The sequence below is a fragment of the Stegodyphus dumicola genome, chromosome X2 (assembly GCF_044657685.1).
Source record: "Stegodyphus dumicola isolate Sdum_Otavi_A_Nest chromosome X2, ASM4465768v1".
NCBI lineage: Eukaryota > Metazoa > Arthropoda > Arachnida > Araneae > Eresidae > Stegodyphus > Stegodyphus dumicola.
The window spans coordinates 28031448-28054340 of record NC_140781.1 but is presented as its reverse complement, the minus strand read 5'-3'; the positions used below and the strand labels follow the sequence as shown (position 1 = coordinate 28054340).

Below are 22893 nucleotides of genomic sequence, written 5' to 3'. Positions count from 1 at the left end.
CACTATGGTCTTCTATGTCTTACTTTTTTATGTGTTTCATCTCTTTTTTTCATAGTCATCTGCTAGTGGAAAAATGTTTTTACAGTTGTTACTACTATACATTTCTCTCCTTTTGTTATTGTTAAAACTCAGTTTTTGCCCTTCCTTGTAGATTACATTCCTCCATCAAGAATTATCATAGTAAACCTTTTTCATCCAGTTTTCTTTTTCAGTTAATTATAAGATTACCGAAATTTTATAGCTCCTACTTCAAAAGTATTTTCTCTTCTACAAATATGAATTAATGGTTTGGTTTAGTTTTTAAAAATGCTGACATCTTGCATCAGTTGAATCAAGCAGTTGAATCAGAACAGTTGAAATTAATGGTCTATAATTTAAATCTTCTACTGAAAGTTATTCCTGAATTTCCCAATGATTTTAATGACACTCCTGCCCTACCAAAAGTGTTGGAAAACTTATAGATTATTTCAGCTTAACTCATTCCTTGCCGTGGTCCCGGGGATAGGTAATTTTTTTAATGTTTCTCCACTCCTAGTTTCTGATTTTTGTTTATTTTTAAAGTGATCTGCTTTATCATACTAAACATAATGTATATAATTAAAATTTTTAGTTTGAGTTAAACAATATATATATATATATATATATATGTAAATAACATTTCTTTCAAAAGTGCTTGTAAATTACTTTTTCACATCTGCCTATATGCTTAGTGAATATCTGGTAACTGATATTAAAATGAAATATTTTTTCTTATAGAGATTAAGTGCATATGTGTTCTGAATAACATAGTATCAAAATTGAGTAAATTTTTTATTGACTACCTGCAAAATACAGTGATCCTCATTTGCGGCTAACTACTGTTCTATGTAAAATGAAGATTTACTTTTTACATCCCAAATAGGAGTTCTGTTTTCATTCTAGTTATCTTTTGTGACAAGGTGTTTTCAGCAGGTGATTTGGAAACACACGTTCCTAAATATTCTGGTAGCATGCCTTTTGGTCCATTGAGCAAAAGAATTTTAACAATTTTTAGGAGAGATGGTCATGAACTCTGTGCTGAGAAGTGCTGTCATCTAGGGATCTTTGAATTACATGAGAGCAACCTGGTTGGATTTTCATAAATGACTTTGCTAGTATAATTTGAATTCCTATAAATATTTTTAATTTGCTCAGTTTGAATAATCATGAGGTAAAACAAGTTTTGAATACTAAGAGAACTTCAAGAATATTGGGACAATGATTTGGCAGATAATGAAGACCTTGACTGTCTATTGACATAGTTGAATTACCACCAGATATAGCTGATAACTTTTCCGATTTGGAAGATATAGATGACAATGTACTGGAAGATACCATTCCAAATGGTGTTCCAGGTTTCTTAGAAATTCACGGAAGTATAATGAAGAGGTTATTACAGTCCCAAAGGAAATATATCTAAGAAAGAAAAACCCATATTGAAGTGGAATAGAAAGGGTGCATCATGCAGTGTGCCTAGTCCTGAGAAAGGAGAATGCAACCAATGTAAAATAAACATGATAGAAAGAGCAGCAGGTAAAACACCAGTAGAAATTTCTTAAATGTTTTTCACAGATGATCTAGTAAACTATATTGTACAGCAGAGTGTATTTTACGCATCTCAAAATAATCATCACCATTTCTGTCTACTGACTGTTTCAAAAATTTTTTGGGATTGTTACTTTTAACTGGATATCACTTTTTACCTCAAGCAGATGTATTGGTCAGAAAAAGACATTAATATGGGAATTGTATGAAAATGTAAGACAATCATTTTATTGAAATAAAGAGAAACCAACAATACAAATATTTTGGTGACAATACAAGTATACCAATAATAAATGGGAACAAAGAAAGATTATTCAAAATACAACCAATTTTGGATGAACTGAATAAAACAATTATGCAGTTTGGAGTATTTTTGAGTTTTGATCATCTGAGTATTGATTAATAAATGGTGCGTTGTGTTATTATTGTCATCAGTTTCTTAAGCAGTTAATTAGAGACAAGCCCATTCGCTTTGGTTTCTAGCAATGGGTAGTGGGTTGTAGTGTGGCTTGATGGGATTGGGACTATTCGCCATGGCCTTTTTTGCCGTCAATACAGTTTTCTTTACATGATTGTATTGTATCTTGATGTATTATATTAAGTTGATTTAGTTTAATAATTCTGTTTACCAATTGTATATTTAAGAGGTGATTTTCTTTATATGCTTATATTTGTTTAGTTTATAATTTTGTATACCTCTGGCTGTCTTAAATTTTAAAAGAAAAAAAACCTTTTGCAATTTCTTGCAAGTACTTACAATCGCATAAAACAACTTTCTAAATTTTTGTCATTTAAAGAACCATATAGTTTAACATATACAGTTCAGCAATTTCCTCGTATTAAAAGCTTTTGAATAATATAGACAATGTTTTTGTATACAATTTTATGCAAATACATTGTTACACATGACAGATTAATTTTAAGAGAGTAATGTGCTGACAAGATTCCAAAATAATTCTGTTTTCAATTCAGATTTCATAAAAATGTGAATTTTCTGCTTGCATGAGTGATTGCTCTCAACTACCAATTAAAGTTTCAAGAAATTTTGAGTATTTTCAAATTGTATCTGCATAATTTTGAAATCCATAATATAACTTCTGTTATACGAAAGGATTTTAGACTCAGTTCTCTTTGATATTTACATAATTTTTTAACTAACTATGTGTAGTTTCTTTCTATCTTATATTTTTAAACAACTATATGCAATTTCTTTATATCTCATATTTGTTAAGAACTATATTTATTACAAGCAGCTTTTATTACATATATAAAAGGTAAACACAATTATTAAACTAAATAAATTTAATACGAGTATAATACAGCAAGATATGATACAGTCATGTAAAGAAAAATATGCCTTGATGGTGAATTGGCCCAACGGTGAAACGTCCCCATGGCGAAACGGCCACGGTGAAATGGCGACGGCAAAAAATCCTAGACCCTGACTGGATATTGCTGCAATGCTGAAATATATGAATGTCAGAAAGTAGTAATTCAGAAAAGGTATGTGTGCTTTGGGCATATCAGTACTGTTGAATAAGTTAGCAACCATACACATACCAGAACACTGCTGTTATTTCGATAATTTTTTTCACATGTTTTGATTTGTTGGAAAATTTAAAAGAAGTATACCTGCAACAGAAACAGTGAGGTATAACAGGAGGAATAAGTGCCCTATAAAAACAAACAAAAAAATGAAGAAAGAATTTTGTAGGGCTTTTAATTATATATATGATGAAATAAATTAAATATTTGGCCTTGTTTGGAAAGATAACAACTGTGTTAGGATGTGTTCAAATCATGTGGAAGTTTTACCTCCAATCAAGTGGTCCTACTTGTTTCGAAAAATTTCATACTATATAGTTAATGAAATTTATACCACATACTATATTTTTTGCTTTAAATTATTATTAATTATATTTTAAACTTTTTCTTAAAAATCTTTCAATAAGTACAACAATGATATTGTACAATTATTTAATAGTTATTACTTTATTATTATTACTTTATATTTTTACATTTTGTATTTAATTATAATTAAAATTGTTATTTTCATAAATATTAATTTCTCATAAAAATTGTCATAATAAGTTGAATTAATTTTGTCCCAACACTTAAGCTAAGTGTGTTAAGTGCGCCATGGCTATAACCTCTAGCTACTCCCTAAACAAAAGACCCCTGATCCGAAAAATTATTTACTGGCAAATAATGTTTAAGATTGTTGAGACATTAAGTTTATGATGTACTTAATTACAGAAAATAGTATTTTAGCTTTGCACCCTTGAAAGGGTTAAACCATTGCATGGCATTAGATAGGAATCCTGAAATTTTATTTTTTGGGAGTGGGCATTTTTCTTGGCATGCATTAGACTTTATCAGATGCCAGAATTATGGCAGATACAGAAGCCCTATCAGATGAGAATGAAGCAGCATTACAGGAAAATCACAAGCTTTTTAACAAATGAAACAAAAAAAGTAATATATTGCTTACCTTTTTAGTTTGTTGAAAACATTTGTCTTAATTAAGACACAATAACACGCCGAATAAATACTAATTCAGAAGTCAAACAACAAAAATCAGCGTTAATTTACAAAATTTTCACAGGACTAGTTTCGATGGTTTTACCAAACCATCATCTTCAGCTGCAAAACCGCAAATGAACAAGATAGGAAATAATGTTTAGATAAGATAAGAAAGCCTGGACAAGAATAAGCAAGTGGCGCCATCTGTTGGCGAAACCAGAACTAAAACATAATTTCTCTAAAAGCCGAAGGCAAATTTGGATTGGAATTAGGATCGTTAACTAGAACAGAAAGATTTTTATGAATGTGAAATGCCTCTAGAAAATCCAGTTCTCCAATGGAAGATGTTTTTTGAATAATTTTGGCAGCAGAAAAATTGAAAGTGTGATTTTCGGACCAACAATGTTGAGCAACAGAAGACTTCTGTGTTTCCTTTTTTCTAACATATGCCTCATGTTCTTTGACGCGAAATTTTAAGGCTCTCTTAGTTTGGCCAATGTAATAAATCAATTATTCTAAAATATTTTGCCTTTATAAAGGCTGTGTTTGCTTTCTGATTATGCATGGTGTATTTTAAATCTTGTTATTGAGATCTAAGTAATTTATATTTTACTGTAATTTTCTGTCCCCTTTTTAAAATTAATCTATGGTTAACATTGAATTTTTTGAATTTAAAACTTATGTTTTTCATTTAGCCTTACATGTAGCATCAATGCATGGTCATGTGTCTACAGTTCAACTGCTTATTAGACTTGATGCTTCAATTAATGCTAAAGATAAAAGTGGAATGAGTCCTTTATTAAAAGCATGTGAATTTGGACGGGCTGCAGTAGCTCAGGTTTTATTGGATCATGGTGCTGATATTAATTTAGTGGATAATAATGGCTGTTCTGGTTTACACTGGTAAATTTTTTTTTACTTTTTCCCCCTTTCTGCTAGTAATAAAGTGAACTCATTTTTAATATTTATTACTGTGCATTAAATGTGTATTAATAGTTTCTTTTCCGTGTATTTCATTTTAATTATTTAAATCAACAGGAAAAGTAAATTAATTTAGTTAAACAAATTCATTGTAGATAGGATTGCAGCTAGTCATATTTCAGAGCTTCTAATGGAAGTAGTACATAATTTTCAGAAGACAGCTGCCGACTAAATTTGATTTGTAAGTGACTGAATATATTATCAGGTAATTCAAAATACAGAAGGCTTATTAATTGCGATCCAGAACAAGTAATTGAAAATTTTTAGCTACTATTCTCCTTAAGGCTTTCACACGAGCCCATGTCCTAGATGTAGAGGCTGTTCTATGTTAAAAGGTCAAAATGGGTGTAGCTTTTACCAAGTATCCAGAATATTTTAATAAAGTCTGGAGCATGGATTCTAAAAGTATTTAATGTTTCTTAAATCTGAAATATGGCTTCTAAAGCTTGATTGAATAATGGAAACATTTGCATATTACTTTGCACTTAGGTATATCTACCTAGGAAAATGAGAACTGTATTAAAATGAAATTATTTTGTTGAAGGCCCCTGTTAAGGAGGTATAAAATCTAACTTTTGTGAAATCTATTGTAATTGGCGCTATATGTAAACAAAGTTTCTGAATACTTCCTTTGAATGCACTGATGTTAAATAGTTACTCTTAAAAGCAGGGCTGATCAAGGCAGTTTATGGTTCTAGACAAAGCATATTTTAGAATACCCCAACCTCCTCTTTCCTTTTTTTTATGATGAAAAAACTAGAATATGAAGACTTTTTGGATGGTATTAGGTTTCTGTAAAATTTGGAATTCTAGGCTCATCTAGACAGGAATCAGGGTTTACATAAAAGCATATCCAGTATTATTTTGTTATGAATTCGAATGTAATATCTGAACATGAAAAAAGTTTTTTCCAGAAAGGAACAGTTGTGGATTAGCATTAATAGCATGTCTACCAGAGACAATGCAGAGCATTTAGGTAGATCTCTACAAAAGTTTTAGGTCTGCTGTAAAATCCTATTTGACCAAACTTCACTTGATCGGAATTATGCTTAACCAAAGCTTTGGAGAAATTAGCTTAGAATAACTGGGCATTTCAAACTGGCTATCTTATAAATTTTTCAAAATTATATCTCTTTCCCCCATTTTTTTTTTTATTTTTTTAGAAATAAATTAATAATTTAGGATGAAACCAAGTGATCTCAGACTTCTGCATGTAAAAAAGCAAGGAGCTAAAATTTTTGTTTTTCAAGAGATGGCTTCTGTGCATTCTCTGTATCAAGTAGGGACAGACCATAGTTGTGTGTGCCATGTGAAAGTAATTTAAAATATAATTTTTGCTGAACAATGTGATATATGCTAATATCTAATTTTGGCCATAAAAATTATCCGCTTGGGTCTTCTGCAAAAAATCTGATTTGAAATGGCTGTTGTGCAATTAGTTGTACTGTACTGTACTGCTGGATGGAAAATGGTGTATCTTAGCCATTGAAAAATACCGGCAGATAAAAAGAATGACATTAAGCGGAATATTGAAGTCTAGTGGTGACACCTAACTCATGCATTAATACACAGACAGTAAGGAATACTGCAACTGAATAGCACTTTGAAACTTTTATGTTCAAAAGAACATCATTGTATGGGTCCCCAAGGGCATGCAGCTGTATGGAAGCTTTGTATCTATATTTCAGGTGTCACATGTTTAATTATGGTGTGAAGATAATCTTTCTTGAACATTTGAGTAGTAGAGCTGGGTTCTGCAGATGGATATAGATGGAATATACACCAAACTGATGTGTTAAGTAGGGGTATAATGACACCCAATGGTATTTTATTCATTATGCAATTTTCACTCACAAGTTTAAATGTAAGACATTTTTTGAGTCGAGTTTTCCAAATAGTGTGAGCATAACCTGTTTTTTGTGATGGATTAAACATGACCAGAAATCTATTTCGATATTCTTGACAATTCTGCTTTACCATTTTTGTGTCACTATTTTGGCAATGATGCATTTTATTACCACCATGGAAACCAAGCCAGCAATTACTAAGTATGGAGACAATTCATTATTATGTTTTAACTGGTCCGCTCAGAGTCTTTTCCATAATCCTAAAGAGTGCCCACTTGATGAATAAATTTTTGTAAGGGATTTACAGTCTAAGCCTGGTATACAGGAAACATTAGTTTTGGCATTGCAACAGAATGTTTTGAGGATAAGTGCATATATTGTAGCCCAAAGCAGACAGAGAATGCAATAGTTCTCAATAAATGAATTCTAGTTCTGCTATTGGTACCTGGTTGCTTTTGTTTGTCAAATTAAAAAGTTCGTCACATTTTCTATAAATATTTACAATATTTTTTAATATTTCTCTGTTAGAACTAAATGCCCTACCATATGCAATTGTCAGTAATTGGCTAATTTGTGGGTAAAACTTAAGAATGGCTAACTGATCATAATGCATTATAAAAGGTTAGAAGCAGACATTAGTTGCACACAAAAGTATAATTTTGTGTCATTTCGGAATGAAACTTCCCATCATGTCTCAAAGCTTTGGAGAATGCCCCTTTCACATTGTGAAAGATACTCACTCTTCTTTCTTTCAGTGGTGCTACTAATCCTTTCTTTGGCAAATTTGTTCACCTTATTTAGACATATTATAGTTGTTGCAGAGACTGCTTAATGAGAGATGGTATATTTGGTGGGTGGCAAAAGGGTATATCATACTACTGATGAAAATGTCAGTCAGACATCATTTGGGATTGTGAAAATGTGGCATCATGAATATAATCTTTGATATCTGCATTTTTTTACACAAGCAGAAACAGAGGAAAATTTTGGTCATTTGTGTTGCTATTATGCGTCCAGTCTTTTAGAGTAATTTCTTCTGTTTCTTTTGCAAATTTATTATGTAATGTATTGAAAGTTTAGTGAAACTAATGATTTTATTGGTTGATGAGAATCTGGCAGTCAGTGTTCAGGCATGAAACTGATTACTAATTTGTATTATTTTTAATGTTTTTGTGGGAATATTACCATTTAGTTTTGGTTATGTTTCTATGTGATGCTATGGGGTATTGATTTTCTTGTTTTTATTTACTGTTTGCAAGGTAGTGAGACCTGGTATAAGTATCATACATTATTTCTATGTTGGTATTTTTAAAATTTCACCTAATGAGCAACATTTTATTAGAAAGTTCTAGTTACCTTTTCCCATCCCTGGGAAAAAAGATTAAGAATTACTGGTTGTCACATATGGGGCCAATATTATATCCTCATGCTTGAAACTATGTTAGTATTTTCAGTTCTATCAGAGCTTTCATGCATGTCTGTCTGTTTGTCAGCTGGAATTTAAATAATGTCTTGCTTCATTTTTTTCTTCCTTTCATTTCCCTATTTATGAGCTTATTGTTTCATTGTGTGAAAGATAAGAATTCATTTCCTGGCAAAACAGGAAATTGTTGCCAATTGATGAAGCATAAGATCTTTAATGTATCTTGCATATAATGAAAGTGCATTCCACACAGTGCAGCAATAGTTGAAAACCATAGTGCTTAATTTCAAACTGCAAAATAATTTTAAAAGCATTTATAACACTAGTATAATCAATATAATATAATTTTCTAATGACATATAATTAGTGATTGCAATGCCAGATCAGGAATACATTACTGTTATTTGGTATTAGTTTAATGTTGTACTGAAATACCGGTATTAATAATGGTATTAGGAATTTTTCAAAAAAGGTACAAAAACAGTGTTGTTTCTTTGTTATATTTATTAGTTTTAAAAAATGCATAGACTGAAAATATAAATAATTTTATTATGTACAAACATGAAATAAAGGAACAAATGTTATAATCAAATATTATTAATAAGAGCAGTAGAATAATAATTTTTAATATTAGAAAAAAAATGTAATATAAAAAAATTAAGTATCACATTACAATAAAGGAACAAAACGTATAGTAGTATTATTAAGAAGCATAAATATCACAAAAATAATGTTGTGTAGTCTATTACATAATGTCTATTAATAGAAAAAATTATTTATTAACTGCACATATTTGAAATGTGAGAGTAAAAAACGTAATGCATCTATTGAATTGTCTTTAAGTGTGGAACGTACTTTTGTGCACAAATTACTGCTGTTGAAAATGTGATTTATGCATCCATGCTGGTTGTTGCTACTGCTAATAATGAGTGATGTACTTTCTCTAAATACTTGCTTCAAAGTCCTTCATCTTCTAACAACTTGGTCTCATGTCTGACAGTTCTGGATAATTTTTTTTAAGTATTATTTTTGTATTATTGATTAGGTTAATTTTTTTATTTGTAGCTAACTGTAATTTCTTTTTTCGAGACAATTCTTTTCTGATATTAACACGTTGAGCCCCACGTTAGGCATCTGTGGCTGACACTAGACTTTCCGTTTAGACCGCGTTGACTGCCGCTGGCTGACAGCATGTAACATGATATATAACTATAAAATTTACACTGTTTTATGGAATTACAGAAAATTTATTTAAAATTTACTTAATTTTGATTCATTACAGAACTAATGAATTTCATTGAAATAAGGTATACATAGAAACTTAACGTGTTGAATGAATTCCTATAGGAATCACGTTCCAAATGTAAACTATATTCTACTATGATAAGAATCACTGGCCTTACAATATCAGCACTTTTAAGAGGCGTGCGCGGCCTGGAACGGGATTGCCTAAGAAATACACATGACGCTCAATGTGTTAACATCATCTTCAGTGAATTCCTCTAAATAGGTTTGTGTTTGCTTTTCATAAATGTTTTTGTGGAAATTTACAATGAACTTAAGCTGATTAAATTTTTAGCATCTCTTTTCCTTTTCTTTTTTATAATCATTATAATTGTGTAAATATCTTCAAATATTTTCTAATTCACTATGCCTTTCCTCTGTGTGAATTTTCTTTGCACTGTATTATTCCTCAGATAGTGGATCTGATCTTTCAAGAGAGCAACATAAAATTTGTTGAATTCACTGATTGTAAGTTGGAATCTTTCTGATATAATATTTCCAGAGCCAACTTTATTGGAATCAGAACTGATACAGTTTTATGTATTATATCCAATTCTTTATTGGAAAAAATAATTTGTAAATTTATTTTAATGAATGCTTTCTGAATTGGCTTTATTAATTCCAAAAATCATTCATTAAGAGGAAGTTGCACCAGCATGTTTTAGAATCTAACTTTAGCATAAGATCTTTTTTCATTTCAGTATGTTTTCTTTTGACAAAATTTTCTATTATAGCTAATACCAAAAATACCAGTATTTCATTTTAACAAATACTATTTTTACAAAATTGCAAAATATCACAAAATACTGGTATTCGGTATTCTGGTATTGCAATCACTATACATAATGCATATTCTAATTCTAGTCTTGTCTATGCTATTATCTGCATTAAAAGTAATATCTAATACTTATGATAAAAATGCATTGGTAACTTATAGATCATGCTTTAATCTGGCAAACTAATTTTACCTATTGTATAATCAGGGTCTATAGAAGAAAATGTTTTGTATAAACGTTGAATTGTGCCAACGCAGGACGTTCTCCCACCTTTCCCTAGTTATGGTGCCTGGCATGCATACAGTATCAAAGACAAACCCCAATTTTTTTAATATTTTTCCTTGCCCTTCAGTAACTATCATGCACATAAGTTGATATCTGTATGTGTCTAAAACTACAAGTATAAGTACTGTATTTATAACATATATGTGGTTGATTCATGGGCCATGAAAAATTGCTTCAGCCTCTGGGCTGCTGATAGTTCAGTTGAAACAGCTAAATAAATTACACATACTAATGTTTCAAGCTATAATGTACTTTTATTTTGCTAATTCAAAATGACATTTATAATGTTTGCAAAAGTCTCCTTTTGTAAAGCACAGTCACTGATGATGATTCTATTTTATAATTGAGCTATATTGTTTTCTGTAGACTGATATACTAGAGAATTCAGCTTTTCTCCACATAAACAACAATCAAAACAAATTTTTACCCATATCAGCATAGGAAAATTCCTCTCCATTGAAGTTATTTTCACTAGAGTTGTCAGAAAAATCTGTAGAGCAACTCATACATTGGATTAAGTATCTTGTTAAGATTATCTGTTGGTGGAGAAAACAACTTCTTATGCTATTTTTGGCCATTTTGGAAATGAGAACTTGTTAGGTGTGCAATTCTATTCATCTCAGCAACAATAATTTCAGGTAGACAGTTACTTACTACTCTTAGATATAATTTGATTTAAAGCAAGATGTAAACTTTTGCAATTTTCTACAAATCATCTTAATTTTTCAAGGTCATGAAGAAGTAATTAGTGTATGCTCAACGTGTTGCTTCAAAGAAACTGATCTGTAAGTCATATTACAGGACTAAAGATTTTTTTTGCTTTTTATTGATTTTCTGGATCATTTAGGCATCTCACTGTAATGTTCATAATTGAACATTTATATCTTTCATTGAATTCTAAAGGTTCTGAATACAGGTTGAACATGTAATGCTTCTATCATATCTTGAGCCTCAACCATAGCATTTTTAAATCCACTATTGCTACAACAGTAACTTTTCAACATCTTTCAATGGTGAAATTGATACTGAGATTTTGTATAGAAATGTTCAAATATTGCCCAGACCTCATGTTTAACAACACAAACTATTATGTCAGTGCTTGGTGACAAGCTTGAATAAGTCATTTGGAATAATCAGTTGCCAGCTAAATAATTAGTATAGAAACATTGTACCTATCGTATTGTTTCATTGAAAGAATGATGTTTTTGATCTGCAGGACAAGTTCCAGTTTTTTGGGTGTATTTTATTCAAATCTAAGTAAAGCACTTTACATAATACAAAGTTTTATATATTTTACTTTAGCTAATTAACTGGTTCAGAAAACTGTTTTTTGTAAAATGATCTTAAAAGTTTACATCATGTATTTTTTTCTTTTCTGTAAAGTTTTAAGACTAAGTTATTTAAAGAAATTGAATGAATACCTCCGTAATTTAAAAATTTGAATGTGAATGGTGTTTAAAATTTTTTAATTATTGTTTTCATCTAATATTTTATTAAATGAGAATTTCTCAATCCACATCCCAATACATCGATTTTAAATTACTATGTTTTGTTTAACTTTTTAAATCATGGATATGTTGCCTGCATGTTTTTGTGTTAGTTTTCATTTTGATTTGTCTTAGTTCTTGAGAAGTTTACTTGAAAGTTCTAGCAAAAGTACATGCATTAAGTTTGTGATGAAAATGTTTATGTGGATAGAAAAGTATATTTAACTTTATATATTTTATTCCACATACTGTCATATAACAGAACACACCCAAAATATGTTACAAAACAAAAAAGCAATAGAATAGTAATCGCTATTGCCACTAACTTAGAAAAACAAATGTTGCTATTAACTATGTAATATTAGTACTCGGTTATCCATAAGTTATTACATAAATAAAAATTACCACTCAACACCTTCCCTTAATCCTTTACTAACTTCAAAATTTAAATAAAATTTGAAGTTTTATGCTGGATTTTGGTTTATAGTTTCTTAGCAAAAGTATTGACTGTTTCATTTAATAAAGCTTTTAACGTATTAATTAGTAATTTATTGAACTTAATTTTCCCAATGGTTTTTTTAAACATATCTGCTATGCTATTGTCAGAAGTCATAAAAAGTACGTTAATGTTGCCTTCCTTAAGTTTCTTGGATAAGAAATAATACCTTACTACATCAATATATTTACTACTTCTATTAAAAATTCGATTTTAATCAGTTGGACTGCATTTTAATTTAAATTAGTTATAGCCGACTCATTGATTATTTCTTTCAAAAAAATTTTTAAACAAGAAGTTCTTTAACACAGTCTGTTGCTGCTATGTACTCAGCTTAATGTAATCAATAAAGCAACTGTTATTTGCCTCCTCATACTCCAAGTTACAGGGTTTCATTCACAAAGGATCACATATCCAGCAGGGCTTCTGCATATTTCTGTATCATATCAAAACATAATCGACAAATATTGCCAAAATAGTAAAGGAATCACTTGTTTCAAACACATTTCTATCACATTTGGTTTGTATGAAACCTTTCCTGTTTAAGAATTTTTTTAAATAATCATCCCAGTTGAATGGAGCTTGTTGTACTCAGTAAGGATACTTCTGCAATTTTAATATTTTATTTTTATAATCAAAGCCTTCTCAAGCTTTCGTGTAAATATTTTCTTTTATGTCTCCATACAGAAAAACGGTTTTTATATCAAATTGCTTCATGTACTGCTTAAAATGTTACTTTCTGTTTCCCTTTTGATTCACAGCTTTCCAAGTTTTATGAAAGACTTTTTCTCTTCTTCAGTAGCTTCTTGTCATTTTCAAAGCATTACAATGTACTTGCTTGCAGTTTGGTTTCTAATATGCCATTCTTCATTTTCAGCTTCAAGTTTTTCATCATCATTATCATAATCAGCTTCAATATCATCATCTTTCTTGAGAAAATGTTTTAACTTGATTATTTTCCAAAGTTTCATTTTGATTTCTTTGCACAGAATTTCTTTTTTTATCTTAATTTTTGTTTTCTTCATTTACAGATTATAAATTTTCATCTACTTTGTCAATATATTTGCTACTTTTATTAAGAATTCAATTTTAATCAGTTTAACTGCATTTTAATTTAAATTATTTATAGCAGATTCATTGATTATTTCTTCCAAAAAAAATTTTAAATAAGAAGTTCCTTTATCCAGTCTGTTGTTGCTATGTACTCTGCTTATGTAATCAATAAAGCAACTGTTATTTGCCTCCTCATACTCCAAATTACAGGATTTCCTTCACAAAGGATCACATATCCAGCAGGGCTTCTGCATATTTCTGTATCATATCAAAACACCATCAGCAAGTATTGCCAAAATAGTAAAGGAATCTTTTGTTTTAAACACATATCTATCACATTTGATTTATACGACACCTTTCCTGTTTTAAGAATTGTTTGAAACATTCTAGTTGAATGGAGCTTGTTTTAGTCAGTAAGAATAATTCTGTAATTTTAATATTGTATTTTTATAATCAAAGCCTTTTCAAACTTTCATGTAAATATTTTCCTTTATGTCTCCATATAGAAAAACAGTTTTTATATCAAATTGCTTCGTATACTGCTTAAAATGTTACTTTCTGTTTCACTTTTGATTCACGACTTTCCAAGTTTTATGAAAGACCTTTTTCTCTTCTTCAATAGCTTCTTGTCATTTTCTTTATATTCTACTGATATTGTTTCTTGGGTTCAGAGCATTACAATGTATTTGCTAGCAATTTTGTTTCTCATATGCCATTCTTCATTTCAGCTTCAAGTTTTTCATCATCATTATCATAATCAGCTTCAAAATCATCATCTTTCATGAGAAAAAGCTTTTATCTTGATTATTTTCCAAAGTTTCATTTCGATTTTCTTTGCACAGAATTATTTTTTTAATCTAAACTTTTGTTTTCTTCGTTTGTAGATTATAAATTTTATCAAACACAACATCTCTGGATATTTTTACTTTTCTTGCATTCCTTAGTCTTTAGCCATTTGTTCATATCTAACAAACATATTCTTTTCACTTCAAAATAAATCTTTTTACTGATTTATGTACCCAACATATGGAATACTTCCAAAAATTTTCAATCTTCATAAATTAGCTCGTTTTTATTCAGTTCCCCCTCTTTTTATACTAATTACTTTTGCTGAGCTGCCGTTTAACAGATAATCTGCATTAATTTAGAAGTCAAACAGCAAAAATCAGCGTTATGTTTTCAAATTTTCACAGGACTAGCTTTGATGATTTTACCGAACCATCATCCTCAGCTGCAAAAGCGCAAATGAACGAAATAAGATATAATGATTAGATAAGATAAGAAAGCCTGAACAGGAGATAAGCTACTGGCGCTATCTGTTGATGAAACCAGAAGTAAAACATAATTTCTTTAAACGCAGAAGGCAAAGATAGATCGGAATTAGGGTCGTTAACTAGAACAGAAAGATTTTTTTGAATGTGAAATGCCTCTAGAAAATCCAATTCACCAATGGAAGATGTCTTTTGAATAATTTTGGCAACAGAAAAATTCAAAATGTGATTTTCGGAACAACAATGTTGGGCAACATAGGACTTCTGCGTTTCTTTTTTTCTGACATATGCCTCATGTTCCTTAACACAAAATTTTAAGACTCTCTTAGTTTGGCCAATGTAAATTAAACCACACTGGTGAGGAATCCTGTAAATACCCCAGGAATTCATATCCGGAATGAGGTCCTTGAGTATGGAACTCAGAATTTTATAGATGGGAGAATAAACGACCTGAAAGTTAAATTTCTGCAAAATACATGCAACTTTATAGCTAATTGATGGAAAGAGGGGAAATGACATCAGAATTTTTATAATCTCCTAAAACAAGAATGTGCCTTTTGGTGTGTTGAGATGAGAATTTTTTTAACTGCTTGATTAATAATGTTGGGTGAAAAGCCCCTGTCAATAGCTATTGCTTTTAAATAATTTAGTTCATCAAGGGATAGGTTGGAGGACTTTTTGTTGTTTGACTTCTAAATTAATATTTGTTCGGCATGTTATTGTATCTTAAGTTGCAGTTTGAAGAGCTTCTCCCCACATCTCTTTTTCTAATTTGGAATCTTTCAGGAGGGCTGTTGTTTTTTAATATTACTATTCAGCTCATTCTTTCTGTCCATTTTGAAATCTGGTAAAAAAGAAACCATGCAATCCAGAATAATTCCTTTGTTTCACACCAAAATTTTACATTTTCATCAATAAATTCAACACCATTCTCACATCTTAATTTTGATATTTTTGTATTTTATTTAGTTTCGACTTCTACTACATAATCTTTTATTGCATTAAGCATTTATATTGTTTATTTATATGGAATTATATCATTACAGAATGTGTATAGTCATTAAGAAAAGTTGTAAAACATTTCTCCTTAATCTATGTTACTGGATCAATTGGTTCATGGACATCAGAATGAATTAGTTTTGAAGGGCTCTTAGCTCTTGTTCTTTCAGAAAGGTAATCTTGTTTGTCTACCTTGCAAATGTATTTCACAGATGGAATCATCTTTCAGACAATCATCAGAAATCTTCCTACTTTTAGCAGAGTTGCCAATTCTTCCGATTTCCGATCGTTACCCTACCAAACAGATTTACAATGTATTTCTCCTGACTTTCTCATATTCTTAAAATTGCTCATGATTTTTATATAGCTTACCTTAATACTTCTTTATTTGCACCCCCCAAAAAAGTGATTTTGGGCATCTGAAAGCATTCGGTTTTTCTCTAGATTACATGTAAAAGAAAGCCAAAGTAGTTTCATCAGTGAGAAATTATGGTGCACTACTGCTTTGTGAGTGAGGGCACATGTCTAAAAACATTGTCTTCCAGTTCTTCAACGAGCATTGAGTGTCACTGCATGTCATCTGGCATATATTAACCAGTGACCACAAAGTAAGATCAAGGTTATTTCGTTCATGTTTTCGCTGAGTACATATGCTTTAAGGAAATAGTTTAAGAAATTATGATCTTTTGTGTTAGTTATACCTGCTAAAAAGGTATAATACCCATGTACTTTAAAAAAATTGTAAATAAATGACTTTCCTTCCACTATTTCCTCAAGAAACTGTAATACATTTGCAATGTATACCTTTTGTCATTGCAATTTTTTTATTTGGCATAGTGAAAGGGACGATGTTTTCAAACATGTGCATACACAAAAACACAAGGGCAACATGAGTTCTAGTGAAAAAAAACGAAAAATCAAATTTTTCTGTGGGAACAAAAGAGCAAAAATTTATCAATGCAGAATGCCTGTTCTGTGCCTTTTTACTGGAGCACAACCTGCTGCTGAATGCATCGGATCACGCTGTGGCTTTATTTAGAAAAATCTTTCGTGATAGCAAAACCGCTAAGAAATACTCAAGTGCAGTGCCTAAAACGGCTGCAGTTGTTAAAGAAATGGGTATGAAAAATAAATTGTCAATTATTGATCACATTAAAACAGTTCTGTTCTGCCTCTCTGGAATGGATGGAGTCAATAATACCAATTCAAAACTGTAACCACTTATTGTTTCTCTTTTTAATCAGAAATTGAGTGTTGTTTACTTTCTGTCCCCCTTTAGAAAGACATTTGACAGGTGCAAGAAAATGCTATTCCACTGGATAATTAGTTAGCACTTGGTTGCATCGGTAATGATAGGTTTTAAAGATTGGTGTTGCAGGCATCTTAAAAAAGGAAAATTCGGATTTGCAAATTATGAGGTGCACCTCTCACCTCTTAAATTTAGAAGCTGAAAAAGAGGCACCTTCTTTACCAATGAGTGTATATGAAACATTGTTGATATTTATTATTATCTTGAAAGGAAAAATTGAAACAGCTGTATAGACTGAAATAAGGAAAAATTTTGAAACATGTATGTATATGCTGGCTTTCTTTAAAGAAATGTTGCAACCAATGGAACCCACTTCTTGTATTTTTGAAAGAAGATGAAAATGTTTCTGCAGTTAAGATAAAAGGCTGTATTGAAAGTTATAAAATACCTAAAGTAAATGGAAATGTAGTTACTATGTCCACTGTTAAAAATAGGTTTGAGAAAAATCATTTCTTCACCAGTTAGCAATTTAATTAGCATTTCTCAAAATAATACTATAAAATGTAAGCGTAAAGCTGACACAAAGTTCTCTCATAAACTATTTTACAATATTATTTTATATCTTGTGAAGAACAAATATTTATGTTTTTGTCTGTGACCTTAACAAGGCCTTTTGCTTTTTTGTATAAGTCATTTTGCTGTCACTTAATGTACGTAACGCAGTTCTACAAAGCAGAATTCATGTTGCATTATGATCTGTTTAAAGACATTTTATCAAAGATTGTAAAACTAGTCTTTGTTTTGTCTTCTAATTCTGTATGTGATGTGACTTATGGTGAAATAGAAAATCAGAAGAAAATGAAGATTTGGTAATTAGGCTGCAACAAACAAAGTAGTGGGATAATTTTAAGAGGAAGACAAAAATTAGTTTTATTTTAATGTTAGAAGCTACTTCTGCTGAGTATGTGATTATATACTAAATAAATTTCCAATCAACACGGAAGTGAATTTATGTGCCAAAATTGCAGAGGTTAATGCTCTAGCAAATGCATCTTTTTCCAATGTAAGATATTTTTTGAATAGATTTCCAGTTTTACTTCATATAATCATGAAAAAAATATTGATATTGCAGCTGATAAATTGCATTTGCAGTTTACAAGTAGAAAACTCGGATAAAGTTATAAAACCAGCTAGGATTGACACCCAGTGGCATTCAATTGGAAAACATTCGAAAGTATTGATGGAATTTTAAAGTATAGTGAACTGTCTAGTTAATGTTGGCCATCCTGACTATTCCTCATAGTAATGCAGAGTGTGAGAGGATTTTCAGTGTTGTTGCGAAAACAAGGACTGGATTTAGATATAATATTAGTAATTGCAGATTAGAAAAACTTGTTAGCAAAAGCAGGCCTACATGACAGTTGCTGTGAATAAAATTATGAAGTTTTTTCCTTAATGAAAGCAAAATCTTCCACTGTTCATAGCATTTATAAGAAAAGTGATTAAAGTATTATATTTTGTTAAAAGGTGCAAATAATAAAAATGTTTTTTCTTAGATGTAAATATATTTACTATTTGCTTGTAGGAATTAGTTACTGAACTTTCATTAATTCCTATTATTAATTCAGATGTTAACTATTTAAAAATTAATTCATTACTAAAAATATTTTTTATCATTTAAAAATATTTTTATTGTTGAGAAAAATCTGATTTTTGAGTGTCGTAAGTTGGTAAGTATGCCTTAGATATTAGAACAGTTTTCTTCATATTTTTATAACCAAGATGTCCCAGGCTTTTTGTGCCATAATATAGATTCAGATACGTTCCTTTCAGCTAAGGAGCTTGCATTTTTAAATATCTGGTCAAGAACTATATCATACAATTCATTTTCTGTTCTGCATACCTGCAAAATTCTTCAAACTTCTTTTTTTTATTTCTGCTTTATCTGTCAAAGAATTTAACTTCAACACAGTTATTAGTTATTGCATATGCTGATAATAAGTTCTCATTTAGTTCTGGAATGCAGAAGACATCTTTCAAGATATATTGATTCCACTGTACCTATTATTAATGTAGATTAAGACATTTTAGCCAAAGAAATTTCTGATGCAGTATTTCTAGAATCTGCTAAGAAATTCCTCTAACCTGAATCAACTATGTAATGAACAGTACTGCTTATATCATTATTTGCTTCATTTACACTTAAAAATATTTGTTGATTAATTAGGGCTAACTTGACTTTATCTTTGGGGATGGGGAACTGTATTTATATAATTGTCTTTTTTAGCATATTTTACAAAATTGTTTATTTTTAGAAAATTCTTTTCTTCAAGAATTGGCAAAATATTCAGTTTTGTTGCATTTGAAACACCTTTTAAATTTTATTTATTACAAAAATGGGCAATGTGGTTAATGTTTTTACAATTAAAAGTTTTTTTCTTTTACTTTAAATGTAACTGAATTAGTTTTGATATCATCTGCTTGATTTCTAACTTCTAGAATTAAATATAGCTGTTAAGTTTCTTAATGTTGCCCCCCTCAAATTGTATATAATTACCTAAATACCTAAGAAAAAAATTCTATTTTTAAGAATTATATGAAAAAGTGTTAGTGGATTAATATTATGTAATAAGTTATTAAATTTAATTTTGTTAATGCAGTATCTATCAGTCATTTTATTTTACTTGCTAAATTGACTAATTTGTTAGCTAATTCATTACAGCAAAGCTGTAGGAAACTTAGTTTTTTTTTAGGGTAAAGGTGGGAAATGTTTTCATGGACACATTCAGATTTACCCTTACATTTTTTTACTAATAAATTTTACTAATAACAATAATGACTCTCTCTCTCTCTCTCTTTTTTTTTTTAAAGTCTAAAGCAAGCAAATTGCTACAAAACTTCAAAGAAGTTTAGAATGTGGACTGGAGGACCACCTGGGAAATGTTGATTCTCAATTTATAACTGAAGTAAATAAAATAGCAATAAATATCCAAATAATATTTATATATGGTGGGGGCACAGGTTACTCAAGCAATGCTCAGTATGAAAAATACAAGGAAGAAAATTAAATTGGTCATTCTAGTTCTCTTATTGTTTTGTAGTTATAGTTGTGAACACTTTGTGATTAATATGTATTGAGCATCTGCATTTGCATTTGCATTTAATATCTTTATGTTGAAACAAATATTACAATTAATTTATTCATCATTTCTGTAAAAAGTATTCTACTTTGTAAATAAATTACTTATTTAATGAACTTAAAATTATAAGAATGCATTCAGTAGTCTCAGATTTAATTTTTAAAAGGTCTACCTTATTTTATCTTTTGTGCTAATAGGTGTGCACTTGGAGGTCATGCTAACCTCTGTCAAATATTACTGATGCGAGGTGCTGATTATACCGCCCAGGATGTAACAGGGTGAGCAGTAGCATTTTATATTTATCATTGCATAAATAATATCATATATTATTATTAAGATAATTAAAAAGTGAACTATGTTGGAAGAATGTTATGTCAAGTAGAAATGGGAAATATATTTAAAGGATTTAATTTTGAAATATGTTATGAAATTTGTTTGTAGGATGACTCCACTGCATTATGCCTGTACACAAACTGGAAATATCAATTGTGTTTCAGTCCTGCTTGAGTCAAAGGCTGATCCAAATGTTGTTGACGAAGAAGTAATTTTCATATATAATATTTATTTTTGTCATTTATTTTCATGCATATCTTATGTATGGCTTTTAGACTATTAATAAACAGCAAAAGACAACAAAAACATGTGTGAAAGGAAAATATATTATTGAAAGTTACTTGTATCATTTTCTCAAATTTAATAGGGAAAAACTCCTCTTCATGTAGCTGCTCTTAGTGGCCAAAGAGGTGCATCCAGATTGTTGTGTGAATATAACACGAATGTTAATGCAATGGCTAGGACTAATGATTGGTATGAATTTTAATATTATAATTATTTTGTTTATTAATTACTTTAATGTCCAAGCATAGTCACTCCTGATTTACTGAATTATATGCTTTAGATTATGCATATAATTCAGTAAATACACAAAATAACAGTTCATTTAAAGGCAATGAAAAAACACAGGAAAGAGAATAACCCATATTGTACTAACACTATTAACCAGTTAACTTGTATTTTCAAGTAGTTTGGAAAATAAGCTTATTTTGGTGTGTAAATTAAATCAGTATTCAAAATACTGACGTTTGTGATATCAATTTTCCATCATTCTGCACTAAACAAATTTAACTTTTCAGACGGAACCTTGTTAATCTGCGATCCAATTAATCTGACTTTGTTAAACTGGGAGTTGATTGTAATTTTTTTCTTTATATTAAATTTATTTCTAGTTAGACTAGGCAAGTAATAAAAATTTGAGCTTCCAACTTTTTTGTGTGATTTTAAGTTACACTAATTGAAGTTATAATTAGTAATAATAAGGAAAAATGTAAAAATTTTTAAAGATGGTTTACATAGTTAATTTTTTGCTTAAAGAATACTAAAAATGTTTTTAAGATGAGGAGTTTTTTTTAGTGTAGTTGAGTGACATTAATGGATTTCTTTCACGTAATTTATTTTTATATCAAAATATGATGTCAGTTTATCAATGTGTGTTCTGAATTTAGAAATAATTTTTAAAGCTTTCTTTTTTGTGCAAAATTGATATTGTTTTCTTCAGATGTTTTGCTGATTTCCTTGTAATATGTGGTAAATCCCTTTTCTTTTATTTTCATATTGTTTTCAATGTAGTTTTCTTCATCACAAATGTATATATTAATGCTACTTTAGATTTAATTAATATGGGAAAAATTACAAGGTATTTAAAACTATTCACCCAGTTCTCTTTTGCTTTGTATATCTAAAAGCAAATAAAATGATTTCTTTAATTTAATGCGTAGGGGTATAATTAGTGATTTACCAAGTTCAGAGCATATAAGATATGATTATTATTAATTTACCTAATTCAGAAAACATGGAAATTAATTTTTAGCTGTAGATGATAGGTTTTATTAATAGGTTATCAAAATAAAATGCCAGGAATATTGAATAATTTATTATTTACAGTGAGTACTCTAAAGTACTTTTTACAGTTTTAAAGTTGTATGTGACTGTTTTAGGTGATTTGCAGTCATTTTATGATAAATTTGAACCTGCATTCTTTACGAGAAAATGTAATAAAAATCTGATTTGAGTATGGTTTTTATTTTCTGATTGGGAAGTATAATTTTGTGTTTATTAGGCTTACAGCTTTGGATTGTGCTATTATGAAAGATAACCGCGAAGTAGTCTCCTTGCTACAGGGATATGATGCTGTACGAGCGGAAGAAATTAGAGAATTGGCAGCTCGTAAAATTCAAGTGAGCTTTTATGTAAACAGCTTCTTTAAATGCATTGTTATAGTTTAACATGAAAAGTGATCTTCTAAAACTGTATATTTGCTTTATGTGATGTGACGTTCACTAGAGTAAACCTTTGGTGAATACGGATTTTAGAACGTGGTTTTACATGTATGCAGTATTTTAATTGTTTCCAAGTAACATGTCTGACAGCAGAATTTAATTCATACGTGGTTTGACATTACTTCATTAGCAGTGAATGCTTGATGACATCAGCTTTGGCAGAAGTTATTAACAGTTTTA

At 29.8% G+C, this 22893-nt stretch overlaps 1 protein-coding gene across 4 annotated transcripts in view; it reads left to right on the top strand.

Moving 5' to 3' along the window:
* The window catches only part of LOC118191507 (uncharacterized), a 114495-nt gene that overhangs the window by 65852 nt on the left and 25750 nt on the right, over nt 1–22893 (top strand). For all 4 annotated transcript variants that reach the window (XM_035362314.2, XM_035362313.2, XM_035362315.2 and 1 more), the window contains 5 exons: nt 4782–4989; nt 20575–20655; nt 20819–20918; nt 21078–21184; nt 22494–22611. In XM_035362314.2, the coding sequence (XP_035218205.1) occupies nt 4782–4989; nt 20575–20655; nt 20819–20918; nt 21078–21184; nt 22494–22611 (614 nt within the window). The remainder of the gene's footprint in view (nt 1–4781; nt 4990–20574; nt 20656–20818; nt 20919–21077; nt 21185–22493; nt 22612–22893) is intronic.